Genomic DNA, 21,178 nt, shown 5'->3' with positions numbered 1-21,178 from the left:
CGGTCCCTGCACTAACGAGGCAGAGGTAGGTGGATCTCTATGAGTTGAAGGCCACCCTGGTCGACAAAGTGAATTCCAGTGCTGCCAAAGCTACACAGAGAAACCCTGTCTCTAAAAACAATAAATAAATAAATAAATAAATAAATAAATAAATAAATAAATGTAAAAGTAAAAGCTGGACTACTGGACTAATGAGATAGCTCCATGATTAAGAGCACTTCTTATTCTTGACAGGACCTGGGTTCAATTCCCAGTGCCCACATGGTGGCTCACAACCATCTGTAACCCCCAATTCTGACCTCCATTGGAGATAGGCACATATGTAGTGTACATACGTGCATGCAGACAAAACATTCATATACAAAATTAAAAAATCTACAAATATTTAAAATTATAATAATAAAAGAAAAATCAATGGGGCTTCAGTCTTGGGAACCAAGTATATATATATGCTATTCTATGAGGCAACAAGAACTAATCTGATGTCTGATAGATACTATGGTAAGTTTTTGGAGACCGAGTTCATGCATGCATGCATGGGTGCATGTATGAGTATGCCCTGGCACACATGTGAAGGTCAGAGGACAACTCTGTGAAGTTGGTTCTTCCTGCCACTGGGGATTCAGGGGATCACACTCAGGTCATGAGACTTACACTGCAAGCACTTACACTATGCCAGCCAAGCCATTGCTAGCCCTAAACTCCCTTGACCTGCAAAAGATTTCTATTGGGACCAAGTTCTATTAAGTTCAATACAAATGATAAAAAGTGATTCCTTGGGTTCAATCCCTAGCATTAATAAAAAGTAAATTTCTCCTTGGCTAGGAAAGGCTAATTCTTTGGCTTTACAGACAGTATGTCTGAAAGTGCTACATATTGCCACAAGTCAATAGTGTGGAGCACTATTCTCTAAGAACACAGCCATCATTTGCATCAGAGCAGTGGGATCCTAGAGACCCCTACGTCAGAGTTGTTCACTGCTAACGTTGCCTCAGAGAGGAAAGGGATGGAGGGGGTCATTGGAGCCTCACCCTTTTGTACCTCAACTTTTGTCAGTTGTAAGTGATTCTGCCCTAATTGCATACAATCTCCTAGTCTTGGGAGGAGCTAGAGTGCAGACTTAGTGTGGAAGGCTAACTGGGGGAGGGATCACATCTGTGTGGCTACAGGGAGTTGTCATTGCATCAGTTTCCCAAGTAGGACTTTGATTTGTTTAGTCACTGGTACCCTAGAAGAAGAGGGCAAACAGTTATTTGTGATTTCCCAGGAAAGAGTTCCTGCAGCCATCATGTGTCACTGGATAGATGGTATAGAGCTTTGGCTTCGGCCTCTTGTAGTAAGAATTTTGATTTCCTTGAAAAACACAAAAATATAGGGATGTGTTTTCGTTGTATCCCAGTTGTGGGAGATGGGGGTGCTTCAGAGTGTCCACAGCAGCTGACTATGATTTGCCTCGTGCTCTAGCAAGGGTGTGATTTTGCCAGAGGCAGATAGTTTCTTCAACCGGGTGACATTTGGAATTCTGGGAACTCTTCGGAGGGTACCTAAGTGCTACAGCCCAGGAAGTATAGGAGGGGGTCGGTTGTTAGTCGATTGCTGCTGGGAATGGCTTGTTAAGTAGTTGTGCACAAAGTAAGAAGTCAGATATCCTAATGGTGAAGATCAGCAGGAAGAGTCTAATGATAACATTGCCCCCTTTACCCGCCACCCTTTTTTTCTCTATCTAGTGTTAGGAGGTTAAAAATGTAGAAAAAGAGGTAGAGAGGGGTAGAAGGAAATAATTACTCACAAAGTAGCAAAAGACAGCTATAGCTTCTTTTCTGGGAACTATGCAGAGTTAAGCATGACAACATTGGATCTGATTCTAACATGCACTACATGTTTTATACCAGTTATGAAGGTAGCTTTAATCACCAAGGTCAAATTATCCAGCCTTGGAGTTGACCTGCAATGACCAGTGGACAATCCTAGGCCTGTGAGCTAAGCTTGCTTCAAAGTCAGTAATAAAAATTGTAATTCCAATTATAATTACAATTGGACGAAGCAAACATTATTTAACATTTATGGGTGGAGTTGGGACACGGGTTGGGGTATGATGCACATCTGAAGGCCAGAGGACAACTTTCGAAAGTTAGTTTTCTCTTCTCTCCCATCATGTGGGTCCTGAAAATTAACTCAAGTCATCAAGCTTCATAGCAAGTTCCTTTGCCTGCTGAGCATCTTGCTGGCCCCAGAAGCAAGGCTTTTTAGCTGTGTTTGTGCCAGAACCACCCTTCAGTTTTGCATTCTGGAATTCTGAGAGACAACCAAGTCTGTACTACAAAGGATAAGGAAGCAGAAGGCCAACATGTCAGGATCAGAAATCCAGTGAGTGTCAGGTGTAGTGAGTGGTATATGCCTTTAATCCCAGGATTTGGGGGGCAGATGTAGACAGATCTTTGTGTATTCAAGGCCAACCTGGTTTACACACCAAGTTTAAGATAGTCAAGGGGGTAGAGAGATGGCTCAGCAGTTAAGAGCATTTGTTGCTCTTCCAGAGGACCCAGGTGCAGTCTGACAGGATTCTAGCTAGCCTGAACAAAGCAAATGTGACTCTGCCAGGCCTTGCCCCTCTCTCCCATTTCTTCTGCTTTGATAAAAAAAAACTGTTAGATCACATTCCTAAAGCTAGCCACCAAGGTCTATTTGACCATTTCCTTCCCCAAGCCTGACTACCAAGGTCCAGCTATCAAACTACTGAAGTCCAACAATCAAAAACCCTTTTTAGTTAACCTAATTCACATGCTCAATTAAAATTAAACATGTCATCCTGGCAAGAGGTTTCCCCTTTTACCTTTATAAGCTGCCATTTGTCTGTAGGCATCTGTCTCCTCCCGATCCAGAGGCAATCCTTTGTCTCCCCCCCAAAAAATATCCCTTCCCTATCTCCCTTTCCCCTTTTCTCCCCTCCCTATATTCCCTACCCTCTCTCTAGGACAAATATGTCTCCTGTTCTGAGAACTTACTTGGTCTTGAGGTGTCTTTTTTTTTTTAAAGACATTTATTACATATAATTACCCTGTAGCTGTCCTCAGACACACCAGAAGAGGGCATCAGATCCCATTACAGATGGTTGTGAGCCACCATGTGGCTGCTGGGAATTGAGCTCAGGACCTCTGGAAGAGCAGTCAGTGCTCTTAAGCACTGGGCCATCTCTACAGTCTGGTCTTGAGGTGTCTTGAGCCAACAAGAGAGGTTCCCAACACCTATGTGGTGGCTCACAATCATCCATGACTGCGATTCCGGGGGCTCCGTTGCCATCTTCTGTTGCTTTGTTGTTGCCGTTGGTTTGTTTTGATTTTTTTTGTTGTGTTTAGTTTTTTGTTTTTTATTGTTTTGTTTTGTTTGACAAGGGTTCCCTGTGTAGCCCTAGCTCTCCTAGAACTCGCTCTGTAAACTGACTGGACTCAAATTCACAGAGCCTGCTGCTTCCTGATAGCTGGAATTTGGGATTAAAGGCACATACCACCACACCCAAAAATGCCATCTTCTGATCTCTGAGGGCACCAGCCATGTGTGATATGTATACTCACACATAAAACATTCAAAACACTTAAAAGCTGGACATGATAACATATACCTTTCATTCCAGTGACCAGGGGGTCGAAGCAGGCAGATCTCTTAGTTCAAGGCCAGCCTGGTCTAAAGAGCAAGTTCAAGGACAGCCAAGGCTACAGAGAAACACTGTCTCAAAAAACAAACAAAAAACAAAAAACAAAAAAACAAACAAACAAGAACAAAGAAGAATCCCCAAAAGGTTTGGAATATAATTTAACCTTTGGCATTCTTTTGCCATTGTGCAATTTAAACCAAAATAAACCAATCCTGCCTCCTGCCTCTGACCAGTCTATACTCTGCCACCTTTGTCCTGTTGACATAAGCTCAATACATTCATGCTTAGTAAGATCTAAAGGTTCAATGCAGTTTTCCTTTTCCCTAAGATCGGTTATATTGCTCACCTCACTACCTCATGTTATTCTGAGGGCAGTAAGTAGATTTTGTTTTGCTGGCATGATATAGGAAGGGGAATCTGACATTCAGAAAGCTACCTACATTCTTGAAAACAGAGTGGTCTTACATGCCTCCTGATTGAGACTTTGAATAAAGTAATTTATTAATTTACACCAAAAATTGGAGCCAAGCACCTTCTCGGTCTTGTCCTAGGTGAGCCTGGGGTGTGGATGATTTCCACCAACAACATCATACAGACAGACACTGTCACTGGAGTAGGAGTGGCTCGGAGCCCAGGAACTGCAACAATTTTTCATGACATCCCTGGAGTTGTGAAAACGTTCCGAGAGGTACACCCAACTGCACCACAACTGAAGAGACTAGAGTGACTGCGCGTTTATTGGTTATACATGCAGAAAACATCCTAGGATGAAAGCCCACTTGCTAACAGACACCAAAACAGTCAGTGTGCTGGGGAAACATTGAAGAGATAGAGCACAAGGCCCTAGCTTCCATCTCCACTTAAAAACAAAACAAAAAAGCAATTTTTATTAATAGCAATTAGAGTTCTTCCCAGAACTATGACTAATCTGATTTCTGTTCTAAGAGATCACTATGAATGCTTGACTCAGGATGCATATTCTAAAATTGGACCAATAAAAGAGAAGGTTAGTGTGGCTCCTGCACAAGGATTACACACAAATCGTGAAGCATTCCATTTTTAGGGGTGGAGGATCACCATGAGGGCCCAGAACCAATGCAGAAAGCCAGATGTGGTGATACTCATCTGTACTCCCAGCACCCCTGTTGTGAGACAGGAGGCAGAGACAGGAGTTTGCCAGATGCTTTCTTAGAAGCAGAAACAAGAGACCCTGCCTTAAAAGGAGGAGGAAGGAGTGAACTAACTCTGTTTTTTTTTTTTTTTTTTTTTTTTTTTTTTTGGAGCTGGGGACCGAACCCAGGGCCTTGGCTTCCCTAGGCAAGCGCTCTACCACTGAGCTAAATCCCCAACCCTGTGAACGAACTCTGAAAAGCTGCCCTTTAACTTCCACAGACATGCCTCAGCATGCATGTGCCCACATTCCCACATATAAAGTAAATCTTAAATGGATCATCGTGAGTATGGTTCTACATGTCTGTAATCCCAGCATGCAGGACGTTAGGGCGAGATTGCTGAAACTAGAATTCAAGGAAAACCTTGGCTATACAGTGAGGTCCAGGCAAACCTGGGCTACAGTGTAAGACCCTGTCTCAAAATAGGAATATTTCTTCTGGGCATGTAGCTCAGTTGGTAGACTGCTTTACTAATGAAGTCCTGGGTTCAAGTTCTACCATATAAATCAGGTGTACCCGTAATCCCAACACTGGGGATGTGGAGGTGGAGGCTGGAAGGTCAGAAATTCAAGGTCATCCTAGGCTATAAAGGGAGATGCAGGCCAGACTGGGATACATGAGACCTGTCTCAAAATACTACTACTACTACTACTACTACTACTACTACTACTACTACTATAATAATAATAATAATAATAATAATAATAAAACGTCTCAGAAGTAGACAGATACATCAGAATGTCAATTTTGTATTTGTATGAAATAGATACTTTTGACTGAAATAAGTTACCAGTAACAGTGGAGGGGACCTGATGTTCCTTTGGTTTGCTGACAGGTAGTAGTCAATGCATCATCAAGATTGACACTCAGCTATGACCTGAAAACTTACCTCACCAATACCCCCAATGCAACTGTATTCAAACTCTTCATCAGCACAGGCAGAAGTGTCAACCTCAAAGGTAAGGAGTTTCTCTCCACAGGCCTCTTGGTTATGTCCATCCTGCTTGTCTTAATCATTTCACTCGTCTGTATTAATGTTTCCTTTTACTGGCTATGTTTAGTAGCAAACGATGTAATGCTAGCATGTGGAAAGCTCAGACATGGACTGGAGAGATGGCTTAGAATGAGCAATGGCTGCTTTTCTAGAGGACCCAGGTTCAATTCCCTGCAACTACATGGCAGTCTGTAACTCCAGCTCCAGGGGTCCAACACCCTCATAGAGACATACATATGGTTAAACACAAGTGCACATAAAAGTAAAACAAAAAAATCTTAGGGAGCTGGAGAGACAGCTCAGCAGTTAAAAGCCCTGGCTGCTTTTCCAGAGGACCTGGATTCACTTCCCAGAACTCACATGGCAGCCCACAACTGTCTGTAACCACAAAGACTCTGACACTCTCACCCAGATATAAATAAAAATAAATAAATCATTTTTGTTAAGTCTTAAAAAAGAGGAGACGCCGAGACACAAGCATGGTGGCATGTTCAAGGCAACCCTGACTTACAGCAAGATCCTATCTAAAAAACTAAAACAAAACAATTTCATCTCACTTCAAAACTGCCTCCAGTTTTTATAAGGATTTTTATTCTGTCATGTGTAGGTGTGTAGGTGTGTGCACATGAATGTAGCTGTGTAGGTGTGTGCACATGAATGTAGGTGTGTAGGTGTGTAGGTGTGTGCACATGAATGTAGCTGTGTAGGTGTGTGCACATGAATGTAGGTGGCCTCAGCATCCAGACACCTTACATGGGTGCTTGCAGCTGGTCTTTGCTACTTTGTGGGTTCTTCTTTTTCTCACCCTTTATCCCCAACACATAGAGTTTCACTCTCCATGTAGTGACAGAGCAGAGAAAGAAGGATAGAGGAAAATCTCTGAATCTAATTCTTTCTTTTTGTTTCTTCTTTGAGCATGACTAATAACAAACCTAAACCAACCACCCTAAATGATGAGCTCCCACCCACCCCACTTCTTGGGGCCCTAGCATTTATGTTCCCTCTGAAAAGTTCCTGTAATTCCAAATGTCACACAATCATGGAAACTATCTGCACCTGGCAAAACAACGCCTCTGCTAAAGCACGAGGCAAATCATAGTCAGATGCTGCGAAGCAGCCCCATATCCCAGGTGTGCACCTGGCATTAACATCAGGGAAAATATCCCTGTGCTCTTTGAAGAAACCAAAATTCTAGAATTCTCACTACAGGTGCTGGAAACTGAACTTGGGTTCTCCAGAAGAGCAATGAGTATTCTTAACTGCTAAGTCATCTCTGTAGCCCTTGACTTGGTCTTGGTACATAAACTGAAATCCATGATATTTCAAAAATTATGACTGGATTAAAATTTAGATTGTATTCTTTTTTGTGGGGTTGGAGATCAATGATAGGGTCTTGTACATGCTAAGTAAGCAAGCATTCAATTCTACTGCTGAGACATACTCCTTCCCTGGAGTAATCCCTGGATTAATGGATTTTTTTTGTTCATTTTGTTTTTAAAACAGTGTCTCACTACGTAACCCAGGCTAGTCCATTACTCACCCTGTAAAACAATCTGGCCTTGAACTCTAGCCTCTGCTCTAGAGTGCTGGGATTAAAGACATATTGGGTTTGTTTTTTAAAGATTTTTATTTATGTGTATGCATCTGCCATGTGTGCAGGTTACCATACAAGGAGGTCGAAAACCTTGATTTTTTTTTTTTTTTTTTTTTTTTTTTCGGAGCTGGGGACCGAACCAGGGCCTTGCTTGCCTAGGCAAGTGCTCTACCGCTGAGCTAAATCCCCAACCCCGCGAAAACCTTGATTTACTGGTTTTGAGCTGACCAGTGCAGATGCTGGGAACTGAACTCGGGTCATCTGGACGAACAAGTGGTCTTAACCACTGACTCGTCTCTCCAATCTACATGATTTCTTCTTTCACCAATCCCTGATGCTAACGGTAATTTAACTCTTCTCTGTTCTTAGGATCCTGTACCCCAAGTCAGGCTTTGGCTGTTGAAAAAGTCCTTCTTCCTGAGACCCTCATGCTATGCCATGTGCAGTTCAGCAATACTTTACTAGACATTCCAGCAAGTAAAGTCTTTCACATTTACTCAGAATTCAGCGTGGAGAAAGGTAGGGTCCAGCAGTGACTAGCTTTCTTTTGTCCTGTTTCTATACCTGTCACCTTCCTGTTGAACTATATTTGTGTTTTCTCAATCTCTAGAGCCTTTCTCAACCCACTCAACAAAAGGTTGTGTTTTTAGTTTTGAGGTATTATATATCCCTGGCTGGTCTCAAACAATGTAACCTTTGATTGATGGTCCATCTCCAGAGAGCTAGGATTGCAAGCTATGCTACCAAGTCCAGTTTAAACGCTGCAGGGGATCAATCCTAGAGCTTTATGCATGCTAGGCAAAGCAAACTCTGTTTCCCCTATTCAACAAACTTTCAAATTTCTAACACATGCCACCTAAAACATGCTGGTTTATTATCTATAATTTACTTTATTTTTCCCCTCATGTTCTCTGTAAGGTTGGATTGTGTCTCATTGGTTTGTTTGGTTGATTTGGTTTGGTTTGGTTTGGTTTTTTGAGACAGAGTCCTGGGTGGCCTGAAACATACTATGTAGACCAGCCTGGCCTTAGACTCACAAGAGATCCACTAGACTCTACCTCATGAGTGCTGAGATTAAAGGCCTGTACCATCATGCCCAGGTTTGGTTTTCAACATGTAGCACAGCATTTGAATATTCCAAATGGATGTCATTAACAAGAAACAGAGGGTAATGTTCAGATGGCTTAATATAAATGAACCCAAAAGGAGGATTTAGCTAGGCCTTGTAAAATAAACCTGTAATCCCAATACCTGAAAGGCTGAGGTATCACATCAAGACTAGTCTACAAGGGGTTGGGGATTTAGCTCAGTGGTAGAGCGCTTGCCTAGGAAGCACAAGGCCCTGGGTTCGGTCCCCAGCTCCGAAAAAAATAACCCAAAAAAAAAAAAAAAAAAAAAAAAAAGACTAGTCTACAGAGTGAGTTCAAGTTTATCTGGGCAATCTAGTGAGACTGTGTTCAAAATAAAATAAAAAGGCGGCTGGGAATGCTCAGTGGTAGAGTGGTCACCTAGCTTGTGGTAGGTCCAAGTTCAATATGGCAAACAGTGTGTGTGTGTGTGTGTGTGTGTGTGTGTGTGTGTGTGTGTGTGTGTACACTCATGTACTCGGTGGAGTCGGGGAGAAGGGGAGAGGAGGAGGGGGAGGGAAGGCATAAGCAGGATAATGTACCATTTGAGCTCTTGAATTGAGCCCTCTCAGCGTGAATGCTATGGGTAATGAGCCAGCACTAAAAGGTTCATTCAGAAACCTGCTGGGCACTCAATAGACCTTGAGAAAGTTCTGGAACAGGATGCAGATGGAATGGTACCTTCACTCTGCGGCAGAGCACTAGACCAGCAGTCTAGTCCATAGAAGAGTAGCAGAGTCACCCTCAGAAAGGTTCAGTTTCCTCAGCACTCCCCACCGGCTAGTGCCATACTGTTAACATTTGCAGTGTTGACTCGAGCAGCTGCAGCTTCCACTCAGGACAGCTTCCTTTTCTCTGGTATTTCCTCCATAACAGTCTATAGTGTATCAGAACTGAATGCTCGAAACATTCCTCTTCCCTACCCTAACTTGTTATCTCGGTAGAGCCCCTGAGCCTTCCTGCTAAGTCTTTCCTTTTCAGGGGTCTATGTCTGCCTAATCAAGGTTCGACAGGAGTCAGAGGAGCTGCGCCAGGTCCTGAGTGTGGCGGACACCTCGGTCTATGGGTGGGCAACTCTGCTCAGTGAACGTGGCAAGAATGGCATGCAAAGAATCCTCATTCCTTTCATCCCTGGCTTTTACATGAACCAGTCCGAGTTTGTTCTTGGCCACAAAGACACCGGGGAGCTAAGAATCCTGGGAGTGGAGAGAGTTCTTGAGAGCCTAGAGGTAAGTGTTAAAGTCTGAGACCGGGAACAGGGATTTGGGCTTTGTTGCTTTTTTCCAACAGCCTTTCATTACCTTAGGCTGGCAGTAAAATCTACATAGTCAAGATTGGCCTCCAACTTCAGATCCTTCTGCCTCCACCTCCCAAGTGCTGCAATTCAGACGTGTGCTCCTACAGGGTTTATGCAGTGATGGAACTGAACTCAGAGCCATGCGCATGCAGCAAGCATAAGTACTCTACCAACTCAACATCCCTAGTCCTCAGTTTGTTTTGCTTTGTTTTATTTTTAAGACACAGTGAGAGCCCCCCCCCCTCTCTTTTTCAGAGCTGGGGACCAAACCCAGGGCCTTGTGCTTGCTAGGCAAGTGCTCTACCACTGAGCTAAATCCCCAACCCCGCCAGGCTACTCTCAAACCACATACCTCCTTGGTTTCCAGACCTCTTGTCAATACCTTCCAAGCACTGGGATTACTGAACATGAACTACCATGTGTGACTGAGAGACAAGGGATTTGAAAAAGATTTTCATTCTCATTCCAAGAGTAAAAAGTGTTCTGGGTAACCTAATTAAAGTTACTATTGGGGCTGGAGAAATTGCTCAGTGGTTAGGAACACAGGCCAGCCTTGAAGAGGACCTGAGTTTGGTTTCTAGAAATCACATCATAGGACCCACAATCTGCATTTTGGGGAACCTGATGCCCTCTCTGGCCTCTTTGGGCACCTGATGCATGTGTACAAACACACACAGAGACATATACAAATAAACTTTTAAAATTGCTACTAGAGAATCTTAAAAATACTTTGAGATAAATTTTTATTTTATTAATGTCTTTTTTTAATTTATTTTATTTATTTGTATATGAGTACACTGTGGCTGTCTTTAGACACACCAGAAGGGGACATCATCGAATTCCATTACAGATGGTTGTGATGTGAATTGTGATGGGAATTGAACTCAGGACCTCTGGAAGAGCGGTCAGTGCTCTTAACCGCTGAGCCATCTCTCCAAGCCCTATTAATGTCTTTTTTTTTTTTTTTTTTTTTTTTTTTGGTTCTTTTTTTTCAGAGCTGGGGACCGAACCCAGGGCCTTGCGCTTCCTAGGCAAACGCTCTACCACTGAGCTAAATCCCCAACCCCTTATTAATGTCTGTTTTAAGACAAGGTTTCTCCTGGCTGTCCTAGAACTCTCTCTATACACCAGGCTGTCCCTGAACTCAGAGTGCCTCCTAAGTGCTGGGATTAAGGGCTCGCGCCATGACTGCCTGACAATTTTTATTTTTAATCATATTTTTAATCAATTATGTCTCTCTGTGTGTACATGCTCATAACCTTTAAGCCATTTCTCCAACCAATTGCTGGAAACCCTTATTAGATGATGGATTCTCTTCACAAGGCTGGACACAACTCTGTCAATCTAGACAGTTAACATTAATGCTACTTTTGTTTTTTAATTTATAATGTGCATTGGTGTTTTGCATGTGTATGTCTGTGTGAGGGCGTCAAAACCCCTGAAACCGGAACTACAGATGGTTGTGAGCTGCCATGTGGTTGCTGGGAATTCAACTCGGATCCTCTGGAAGAGCAGCCAGTGCTCTTAACTGCTGAGCCATCTCTCCAGCCACATAAATACTACTTTAAAAACAATCTTTAGACTTCCAGTCTAAAGGCAGGTATGGTGCCACAAGCCTATAAATCCCAGCACCCAAGAGGCTAAAGCAGGACTTCTGGGTGATCCAGACTATCCTGATCTACATAAGACCAACTTCAAAAAATACCTCCCACTTAAAAACTCCTGGGCTTGTGATGTAGTGTATCCGTAGCACCCTACCTAGTGCTAGTCCCAGTACTCAGAGTAGAGGCAAAAGAATCACAAGTCCAGTTAGTCAACCCTAGCTTCAAAGTAAATTCAAAGACTTTAAGGGCTGGAGAGATGGCTCAGAGGTTAAGAGTACTGTCTGCTCTTCCAGACAACCACATGGTGGCTCACAACCATCTGTGATGAGATCTGTTGCCCTTGTCTGGTATACAGGCATACATAATAAATAAATCCTTTTTTTTAAAGATTCATTTTTTATGTATGTGAATACACCGAAGCTATCTTCAGACACACCAGAAGAGGGCACCAGGTCTCATTACAGATGGTTGTGAGCCACCAGGTAGTTGCTGGGATTTGAACTCAGGACCTCTAGAAGAGCAGTCATGCTCTTACCGCTGAGCCATCTCTCCAGCCCAGCTCACACCTTTTAAGACAAGGAATCACTATGTATCCCTGGCTGGCCTGGAACTAACACTCGCACCTCCCTCTAGACTATGAAGATCAAATGCTTATTCCCACACCCACCTCCACCTTTTTCCTTAAAAAGCTATGTATCAGGGGGTTGGGGATTTAGCTCAGCGGTAGAGCGCTCGCCTAGCGAGCGCAAGGCCCTGGGTTCGATCCCCAGCTCCAAAAAAAAGAAAAAAAAACAAACAACAAACAAAAAGCTATGTATCTGTGTATGAGTACATTGGCATGTGTGGAGACCAGAAGAGGCCTCTGGGTATCCTTCTCTATTACCCTCCAGCTCTATTTTCTTTCTAAACACTTGTTATCACATTTTTAGTTATGTCACACAGCACATACTGAGGTCAGAGAATAGTTTGGTAGAGTTATTTTTCTTTGTCATGTGAGTCCTTGAACTCATGTCCTTGTGTTTAGAAACAGGCACATTTACCTGAAGCTGGCCCCCTCCTGAAACTGTAGCCAACATTTTCTTGACTAGACTGAAGAGAGCAAAAGCCGCCCAAAACACCCTGGCCCTACATTCCCCAGAGTTGGAGTAACTGATATACATGGGGTTATTACCTAAATGATGGGATGTAAACCCCTGTCCTCATGACTTACCTATAACCACTGGGGCCACTCCAGCCCCCTTCTCCTTTTGTTTGTATCAAGACAGGGTCTGCGTAGTCCTGGAACTTATGTCCTGCGAAGACCAGGCTGCCATCAAACTTGTGACATTCCCCTTCTTGTCTCCCAAGTGGTAGGATAAAAGGCACACACTAAATGTCTGCCTCAGGGATCCTCCTGTCTGTTCCTCCCAAGAGCTAGAAGCTTTGATTTCAAGCATGGCTTCTCTGCCTTGCCCTGGCTATCTGAACTTACCCTGTAGTTACCTCAAGCTACCTGTCTCTGCTGGGACTGCCATGCATAACAACTCTCATAGCCTGCTTTTTAAGTAAGTGATGGGGATGTAATACATGTCCTCATGCTTACAAAGCAAGAACTGTTCTTTTTAAATACATCCAAAGTGGTGAAAAAACTAATGACTTATTGGCTAGCTAGCTGAAGCTTGAAAAATCTTGTACTAATTGAGACAACACTAATTTATCGCCTTTCAAACAAGTATTTTATCTTTTCTCCAAGGTCTTCCACAGCTCCCCATTTCTAGCAGTCTCTGGCCATAAGCATTCTACCCTCACAACAAGCGTAACTCTCTACCTGATACGCATAGTCAACTTCACTGCCTTCCAGCAGATGTCATCACCTGCTTTCATTAATGTTTCCTGTGCACTGACCAATCAACATGAGGCTGTGGTAGTCAGAGCAAAAGATGTATCTGGTGCAGGTGAGCACTGGGGACTTTTTAATTTATGTATGAGTATATGATCTTCATGCACACCAGAAGAGAGAATCAGATCCCACCCAGGGTTGTGAGCCACCATGTAGTTGCTGGGGATTGAACTTAAGGACTTCTGGAAGAGTAGCCAGTGCTCTTAACCAACTGGTAGCTAATTTTAATCTACATGGGAAAGGAATGTTTCACAACCATCCATTTTTTATTTATTTATTTTTTTGAGTCTCACTAAGCTTTGGCCAGTCTAGAACTTTACTAAACTTCCTATCTCCGCTCCCTAGTCTACACTACTCTACACTTTATAGTCTCCTGGGTTTTCATAAAAACAAAGTCTCACCCTGTACCTGGGTACTTGCAGCTAACTATGGTTACATTCCTAAGGACCTACACATGCTAAATGCTTCAATTTTAGGTATACACTACACACTTTTTTCATTATCTTGTATTCCAGGGGACAGGCTTTAATTCCTTATGTAGGAAGGTAGGGTGACCTTTGACTTCCCCACCTTTTGTGATACCAGGCAGTCACTGTACCAATTGATCTACATTGCCAGCCTCAAATGTATTTTTACTTAGGCTGAGCATGGTGCCCCTGATGGTTTTGATAGATAGAGGAACAGTATACAATTTGTCAATGCAGCCTTGCCAGGTAGAAGCAGCTGTAACATGCAGCCCATCTTCAGTTCATTCATTCATTCAGTCAGGTGAGCACCATCTGATCTACATCAAACATTTAAAACGTCCAGAAATCAAGTGTTAGGAAGGTCACAATAGGGGTTGGGGATTTAGCTCAGCGGTAGAGCGCTTGCCTAGTGAGCAAGGCCCTGGGTTCGGTCCCCAGCTCCGAAAAAAAAAAAAAAAAAAAAAAAAAAAAGGAAGGTCACAATATATGGGCATAGGCAATGCTACAATATTCTGCTCAGATTTCATTTGGTCCTTCATCTAGAAAATATTTATATAAGCAACATAAAATCAGAAGTAACTATGTTTTTTGTTCATATTTGTGTATACACTGAGTGTGTGAGTGTGAATGGAAACAGTCAACCTTCAGTACCATTCCCCAGGACCCTAGCCTGAAAGTTTCTCACTGGCTTGGAAGTAGACAGGATGGGTGGCTTACCTCTGCCTAGGATTACAAGCAGGTGTGCAACTGAATACACGATCCACAGGGGCCTGTGGGTATATAAAACTCCAGTCCTAGCTTGGCAGGGGTGGCATATGTATGCCTTTAACCCAGCACTAGGGAGGCAGAGGGGCAAACAGATCTCTGAGTTAGAGGCCAGCCTGGTCTACAGAGTTCCAAGACTGCCAGGGCTACAGAGAAACCCAGTCCCAAAAAACACTCAGGTTTTCATGCTTGACCAACATTTTACCTCAGAATTTTTCTAACAACCTAGGGTAGAGAGAGCATGGGTAAGACTGTTAAGAGGGGGTTGTAAGCACTGAAATAACCAAAAGTAGGAATGGTTAAAATCAAGGGCACCAAGCTTGGTGGCACATTTCTTTAATCCTAGAACTCAGGAGGAAGAGACAGGCAGATCTGAATTCAAGGCCAGCCTGATCTAAAGAATAGTTCCAGGACATCCAGATCTGTTACACAGATTAAACCCTGCCTGAAAACAACCTTTGTCTAAGGGTGAAGTAATTCAGGTTATTGTTTGCGCAGTGTATGAAAAGTCCTGGGTACCTTGCCTAGCACGCCAGATAATCACAGCACTGGAGGTAGTCAAAAGGATAAAAATATCAAGGTCATTGCTGGCTACATGACAATCTAGTATACGTAAGTGTGTATGGGGGGAGGGGGACGACACACAACCATACATAAGTTTTATTAGTTAGGACACAAACAGAATATTCTCTAGATACGGCATGATAGGTAAGGGATCAGAAACAAATCAGCTGGCTGGCAAGATGGCACTTGCCCTGTAAGCCTATGGACTAAGTCTGACTCTAGAAAGTCCTGGCTTCCGCGTATGTGCCATGTTACCAGCATACACAGGCACACACAACTTAGAAATATAAACTGAAATCTGCAGAGTCACAAGTATGGGGCTTCAAGTTACCAGGTTTTCAAGCAGAAGACTGACCTGGGAAGACACAAGATTCCCACCCAAGACTATTATTACTCCTGAGCCAAAAAGCAGTCTCACATCCTAAGACCTCAATTTTTTAAGAGCTGCAATTTGAATTCCATTTGCAGGGTAGCATGGGACTTAAGACAGTACCACTGTTAGCTGAGACTGTCTTCTAATGTGAGATCCTCCCTAGTGTGAATCACAGGGAAGCACCAGGAAGGACTACTAGTACTCTGGCTTTCTAAGACAGGGGATGTAGACCTACCTAATGCCAGGATTACAGATGCCAATATTCCTAAGCCTCTTAGGGCATTTCCAAAGACACCTACTCTGGATGTCAATGTAATCATCTCTTTCCATTACGACAATGCAGATCACTGTGAAGAGTCAGGTGTCTTCAAGAATTTCGTTGGTTCTTACCAGATCCTGCTGTTTACACTCTTTGCTGTGCTGGCATCCACTGCTTTCATCTTCCTAGGTAAGGAGTCTGTGTGTACTTCTGACTTCCACTAACCAAAGATAAACTAGCCATTTATGGGCTGGTGGCTCAGTGGTTAAGAACACTGCCCTTCTAGAGTCCGGAGTTCAATCCCCAGCAACCACATAGTGGCTCACAACCATCTGTTAATGGGATCTGATGCCCTCTTCTGGTGTGTCTGACAGCTCGGTGTACACATATACATAAATCTTTTTAAAAAATTAGCTGTTTATCACAACTACTTCATGACCCGTAGCAGATTGCCAACTTACGGGGCTTAGCATATGCCTTTAATCCCAGCTTACAAATCAAGTTACAGAACAGCCAAGGATACACAAACCGTCTTGAAAAAACAGCATTGGGACTGGAAAGATGGATCAGCAGTTAAGAGCACTGACTACTCTTCCAAAGGACCTGGGCTTAATTCCCAGCACCCACATGGCCCTCACATAGACACATGCATTACACTAATGCACATAAAAAAAAAAAAAGTGTCACTATTGCCTACACATGTACTTTTAGTCGAAGGCTGGAAGAATCTTATTATAGCCTCCTCCAATAACTGGGGAGCGGCTGAATGCAGGTCCCACCAGAATGATCAAAAATTCAATTATTCAAGAGCATTTCCACTACCTACACACCTCATATAGTCATCTCTAGGTTACTTATAGCACCTACAATATACACTTCAAATATACTACAGTTGTAGTTGTACTGGCTCAGTAATTTTAAGTGTCAGCATACAGGGCAGTTTTTTGGAGGTAGACTAACTGAAAACATTCCTTTTAAACTAACACTTAAACCTCATTTTATTTAAAATTTCTTACAATTATTTGCTTGGGTTAGGGAAGAAGGGAACACAAGCATGTCCTGACACAAGGTGAAAGTCAAAAACAACTTGAGGGAGTTTTTCTCCTTCTACCATGTAGGTTCTGGGACTTAAGACAGGATTGTTGTCAAGTGTCTCTGTTGGCTGAATCATCTTGCTGGCCCTTAAGTCTCACTTTTCAATGGACTTTAATCTTCAAGGCCTTCCTGCAAGCAAAATCACATAAACTTTTTGTGACATTTTCTTTCTCCAGCATACAATGCCTTCCTGAACAAGGTACAGACTATTCCAGTTGTTTATGTGCCAACAATAGGATCAACTCAGCCAGGTAAGGACTGCCCTCCTCCCCAGTTCGGGTCTGTCTGTCTCACTCACTTGCCTTCATTATTCTGCTTTTTTTTCTAGGTTCCTATACAGCCACCTGTTCTCCCCCTCACTTCCTGAGCTCACAGCCACCACTAGTGCAGAGTCGGCTACAACACTGGCTATGGAGTATAAAACACTAACCTAGACAGGTCCCTTCAACTGTCCTAATCCTACAGAAGTTTAGTAGCTAACTCTACAAACTAAACCTCCAAAACAAGTTTGTAGAACCTATAAATAAAGGCTCATCAGTGGTTAAGTCATTTGTTATGAAGATTAAGTTTCTGGGGCTGGAATACCTAAACCCTGATTGTCTGTTCCCAGTACCACCGTTCCTAGTGCACATCTACACCACCACCAGTTGATAGGTATCCTGTCACAGAAACTTGGAGGCTAATAAGGCCAACTTATCACACAGAAAAACAGTAATCCTGGCTGTTCTGAACTTCCCTTCCTCTGCTTCTCAGGTGCTGGGATTAAAGCATTGTGTGTATCACTATTCCCTGAACCAAACAGTCCCCATTGTCACACACCTCTGTATGACACAATGCTTCCAATTAATAAACCATGTTAAAAGTTACTACCAAGAGACATTAGAAAACGAAGCCCAATAATATACACTAACACCAGTGTTAAACCATTGTCTAAGATTTGCCCAATGAATCCATATAAAAATGCCAATGGACTCTGGTGTTTGGCCACTTACTTGACCCCAAAGGACCACTCTTCTGTTTGCCCTGGAATACTTGAGGCACCACTTCCTACCAGTTAAACAAGACAAACACTATATATCCAAAATGTGTTTATTGGGAACGTTCCCACTCATCTTGAATCAGGGGCTTTCAGTGCTGCTTCCTCCTGAAGGAGCATCCTGGAAGAAAAAGGTGCAAATGTTACATCAGCCTGCCACTGTTGCTGTTGCATCTGCAGAATGCTACATCTGTTCTCAATTCTATTAGCTAATTCCTATTATAGTCACCACTCCCTATCATATGTAGCCAACTGGAAACCCAGCAAAGCTAGCCCACCCCAGCTTTAAGCAATAGTGCTTTATGCTCAGAACTACCAGTAATAACCTACTTTTTTTTTTTAATTAACTTGAGTATTTCTTATATACATTCCGAGTGTTATTCCCTTTCCCGGTTTCCGGGCAAACATCCCCTTCCCTCCCCCCCAATAACCTACTTTTTAACAGGAGTGCAGCAGGCTTTATTAGCCTGAAGGTTTGCATTCTACGGGATCTTTCACCTTAGGATCCTAAGGCCAAAACCCCAAAAGTGAGACCACTTACCTTCTGTCAGCCTTGCTTTTCCACCTGTAGGCTGACAGAGTACAGTGGAGCAGCCAACACACAAGACTACCGTTTGTGCATGGCTAAAGACCGTGGTGATTTTATAGCATCCTGGAAAAAAGGAGATCAACAAAAAATGTTAACTTCTTTCATTCTCCACGTTAACACTTCTAAACTCGTAAGAAAAATCAAAATTTAAGTTACAACCATCAGTACTAATTTTCCCGGAGAGCTGAAAACCACTTCCTCACCTGGGCATTTCACATCCATAAAGTAGGAATTGGGGCTCTGCACCAGGCGCTTTTTCTTGTGTTTCCTCTTCTCCTCTTCTGGAGAGGGATGAAGGAGATCCTTTGCGAGCTAAGAGGGGCAGAAATGCAGAGACTTAGAAGCTAACGATGGAAAGAGATGATAGAAAAGAACCCCCACTGGCACACACCGAGGAGAACTCGCCCCTCGCCGCCCCTGATGTCTGCGTAGCTGGGCCGCCATCTTATCTCCTCTCCGCTCCCGTCTACGCGGGTGCCCCGTGGGCCGCCGCGGTTGTGGTTACTGTCCTAAGAGACGCAGAGCGTAAATTTGGACCCTGTACGATCCGCAATTAGCGCGAGTGAACAGTGCGGACCCAAGAACGAGTTCTCTGTCGAAACCTGGACCATGGAACTCACAGGCATGTTCTCGTAGGGAGGTCGTCACCGCCGGAAAGGAGCGAAAGCGGAAATCCTGTTCCTTATATCCGGTATGGTACAGGAAGTGACGCGCCTGTGTTATTTCGCCATTTTGGGAAGGTCCTACACGCCGAATGCAATCCGGTGCCCGTTGACTGCCATTTTTAGAAGGTCTGTAAAGGCTCCTCGTGTCGCGGTTGCGTAGCCATGGTGAAGAGTTAGCTTCTATTTTGAGTTCAGGCTTTAGTTGCTGTCAAGAGAAAAATGGATTTTAAATTTCCGACTACACTTTGACAGCAAGGAATGTAATGGAAACAGCATAGGTGAAAACCAGCGAGGAGCTTTATCCCGAACATTTTCAGTTACCGATATTCTTTACCATTTTCCAATTGGTTTGATTTACCCTGATTAACAATTTTATATGTAAATACGTTTTTTAAATTAAACACTTGCTTGGAGGTGGGAGTGTACTACGTTGGTAGACTGCTTGCTAAGCATGTACAAAGCATAAACCGGGCAGGGCAGGGCGGAGCGCAATGGTGTCAGTGGCTCAAGACTGTAATCTCAAAGGATTAATCTCGAACTTCAAAGGATGAAGCAGGACAGGAAGTTCAAAATCATTCTGGGCTCCATAGCAAATTTGAAGTCTGAGTGGACTACAAGAGACCTTAGTACAAAAAAACCAAATCCTACTCATAATTTGCTCCACTGCAATTAATTCTATTGTTTACCGTTATTGCTTTGTTGTTGCTGCTGTTTCCAGAGCTAAGGATAGAGCCCGACTTTGTATTCTTCCAATTCTTTACATTTGAAGTATAAAACCAAATATCTATGCACCGTTTGACACGTGCATTGCTTTTAACGTGCTAATTAAAGGCTGGACGTGGTTGATCACACCTTTATCACTGCATTCGGCAAAGTCTGAAAGGGACTATGAGTTCTAGCAGCCTGATCTAGCAAGTTCTAGGACAGCCAGAACCACAAGAGATTTTTGTCTCTAAAAACCAAATCAAAACAAAAAGTATGCTATTTTATCTATGGAGCTGCTATAACTATTTCCACATTGTACAGAGTCATATGATGCTGCTCAAAGAAATTAAACTGCCCAAGCCAGATAGTGGCACCTCCATTTCCAGAACTGGGAGGCAGAGGCAGGAGACCTGTGAATTCCAGTGTCTATAAATAAGTCAATAGTCCAAGTTTAAATGAATACATGCTTCTCTTCAGATTGGTTTTGGAGTTTGGCAATATACGTGGAAAAGATAATCTTGGGAAATTGGTTCTAGGTTTAAAAAATGAAATTCAGGGTTGGGGATTTAGCTCAGTGGTAGAGCGCTTGCCTAGCAACCGCAAGGCCCTGGGTTCAGTCCCCAGCTCTGAAAAAAAGAAAAAAGAAGAAAAAAGAAAAAAAAAATGAAATTCAATCCTTTTCATAGACTTAAAATAATTTCCTACAATACTTGTGTATCTGCAATTTATCATATGAGCAGAAGTATGAAAAGGGGGGGGACAGGATTTCTTTGTGTAGCCCTTGGCTGTCCTGGAACTCACTCTGTAGACCAGGCTGGCCTTGAACTCAGAGGTACACCTGTGTCTGCCTCCTGAGTGCTTTCTCTGTTGCCACCACCACCAAGCTTCTTTGTTTTAAAGGCACTGTCTTGGCCCCTGACATTAATCCCATAACTCAGGAGGCGAGGCAGATGGACATCTGTGAGTTTGAAGCCAGCCTGGTCTACAGAGAGATTTCCAGGGCAGCCAGATCTAAACCCCACCCCCCAAGCCTCCAAAAAAGTCAGTGTCTCATGTCTCAGGCTGACCTTGAACTCCTGCTCTTCTGGGAGTCCACCCTGAAAGTCTGGCAGTTGCAGGCACGCTGGCTGTGACATCTAGAGTGTGTGTGCTGTGTGGAGGGTGGGGTGCTAGGGATCCAAGCCTGGGTTTTGTCCTTTGTAGGCAGTACCCACCCCAGTGGCTCTCCTTTTGCTTTAATGCAGTTCCTCCATATTATGGTTGTCCCACAATTTGAGACAATTTTTGATGCTACTTCATAACTGTAATTTTGCTACTGTTGTAAATTGTAAGGTAAATATC

The 21,178-nt window shown here is 43.2% G+C and overlaps 2 protein-coding genes and 1 non-coding gene across 3 annotated transcripts in view; 2 read left to right on the top strand and 1 right to left on the bottom strand.

Annotated features, from left to right (window-relative positions):
- The window catches only part of Nup210l (nucleoporin 210 like), a 106,351-nt gene extending 89,080 nt beyond the window's left edge, over nucleotides 1-17,271 (top strand). Inside the window, exons 33-40 of the mRNA XM_032897883.1 lie at nucleotides 4,204-4,340; nucleotides 5,660-5,783; nucleotides 7,782-7,931; nucleotides 9,521-9,768; nucleotides 13,173-13,374; nucleotides 15,832-15,936; nucleotides 17,019-17,093; nucleotides 17,171-17,271. Of these exons, the coding sequence (XP_032753774.1) occupies nucleotides 4,204-4,340; nucleotides 5,660-5,783; nucleotides 7,782-7,931; nucleotides 9,521-9,768; nucleotides 13,173-13,374; nucleotides 15,832-15,936; nucleotides 17,019-17,093; nucleotides 17,171-17,271 (1,142 nt within the window). The remainder of the gene's footprint in view (nucleotides 1-4,203; nucleotides 4,341-5,659; nucleotides 5,784-7,781; nucleotides 7,932-9,520; nucleotides 9,769-13,172; nucleotides 13,375-15,831; nucleotides 15,937-17,018; nucleotides 17,094-17,170) is intronic.
- LOC116897441 lies at nucleotides 4,612-4,715 on the top strand. The gene has a single exon (XR_004387477.1). It is a non-coding gene; the product is annotated as a U6 spliceosomal RNA (small nuclear RNA).
- Nucleotides 17,272-17,912: 641 nt separating the features above from the next.
- Nucleotides 17,913-19,216, bottom strand: Rps27 (ribosomal protein S27). Its single transcript, XM_032897884.1, has 4 exons — nucleotides 19,088-19,216; nucleotides 18,671-18,779; nucleotides 18,420-18,530; nucleotides 17,913-17,999 (listed from the first exon to the last, which is right to left on the bottom strand). The coding sequence occupies exons 1-4, from the start codon at nucleotides 19,091-19,093 to the stop codon at nucleotides 17,971-17,973; spliced, it is 255 nt and encodes an 84-aa protein (XP_032753775.1). The 5' UTR covers nucleotides 19,094-19,216; the 3' UTR covers nucleotides 17,913-17,970.
- Nucleotides 19,217-21,178: the final 1,962 nt, after the last annotated feature.

The sequence above is a fragment of the Rattus rattus genome, chromosome 3 (assembly GCF_011064425.1).
Source record: "Rattus rattus isolate New Zealand chromosome 3, Rrattus_CSIRO_v1, whole genome shotgun sequence".
NCBI lineage: Eukaryota > Metazoa > Chordata > Mammalia > Rodentia > Muridae > Rattus > Rattus rattus.
The sequence above is the reverse complement of the archived record's forward strand: the minus strand, read 5'-3'. Positions and strand labels throughout refer to the sequence as shown.

Bases quoted from the DNA above. Each gene is read 5' to 3' on its own strand.
- Rps27 (XM_032897884.1), bottom strand. The intron at 18,531-18,670 runs GTGAGGAAGTGG...CCTTTTTTCCAG, and splicing joins TATGGATGTGAAATGCCCAG to GATGCTATAAAATCACCACG. The intron at 18,000-18,419 runs GTAAGTGGTCTC...TTTTTCTTCCAG, and splicing joins AAAAGCAAGGCTGACAGAAG to GATGCTCCTTCAGGAGGAAG.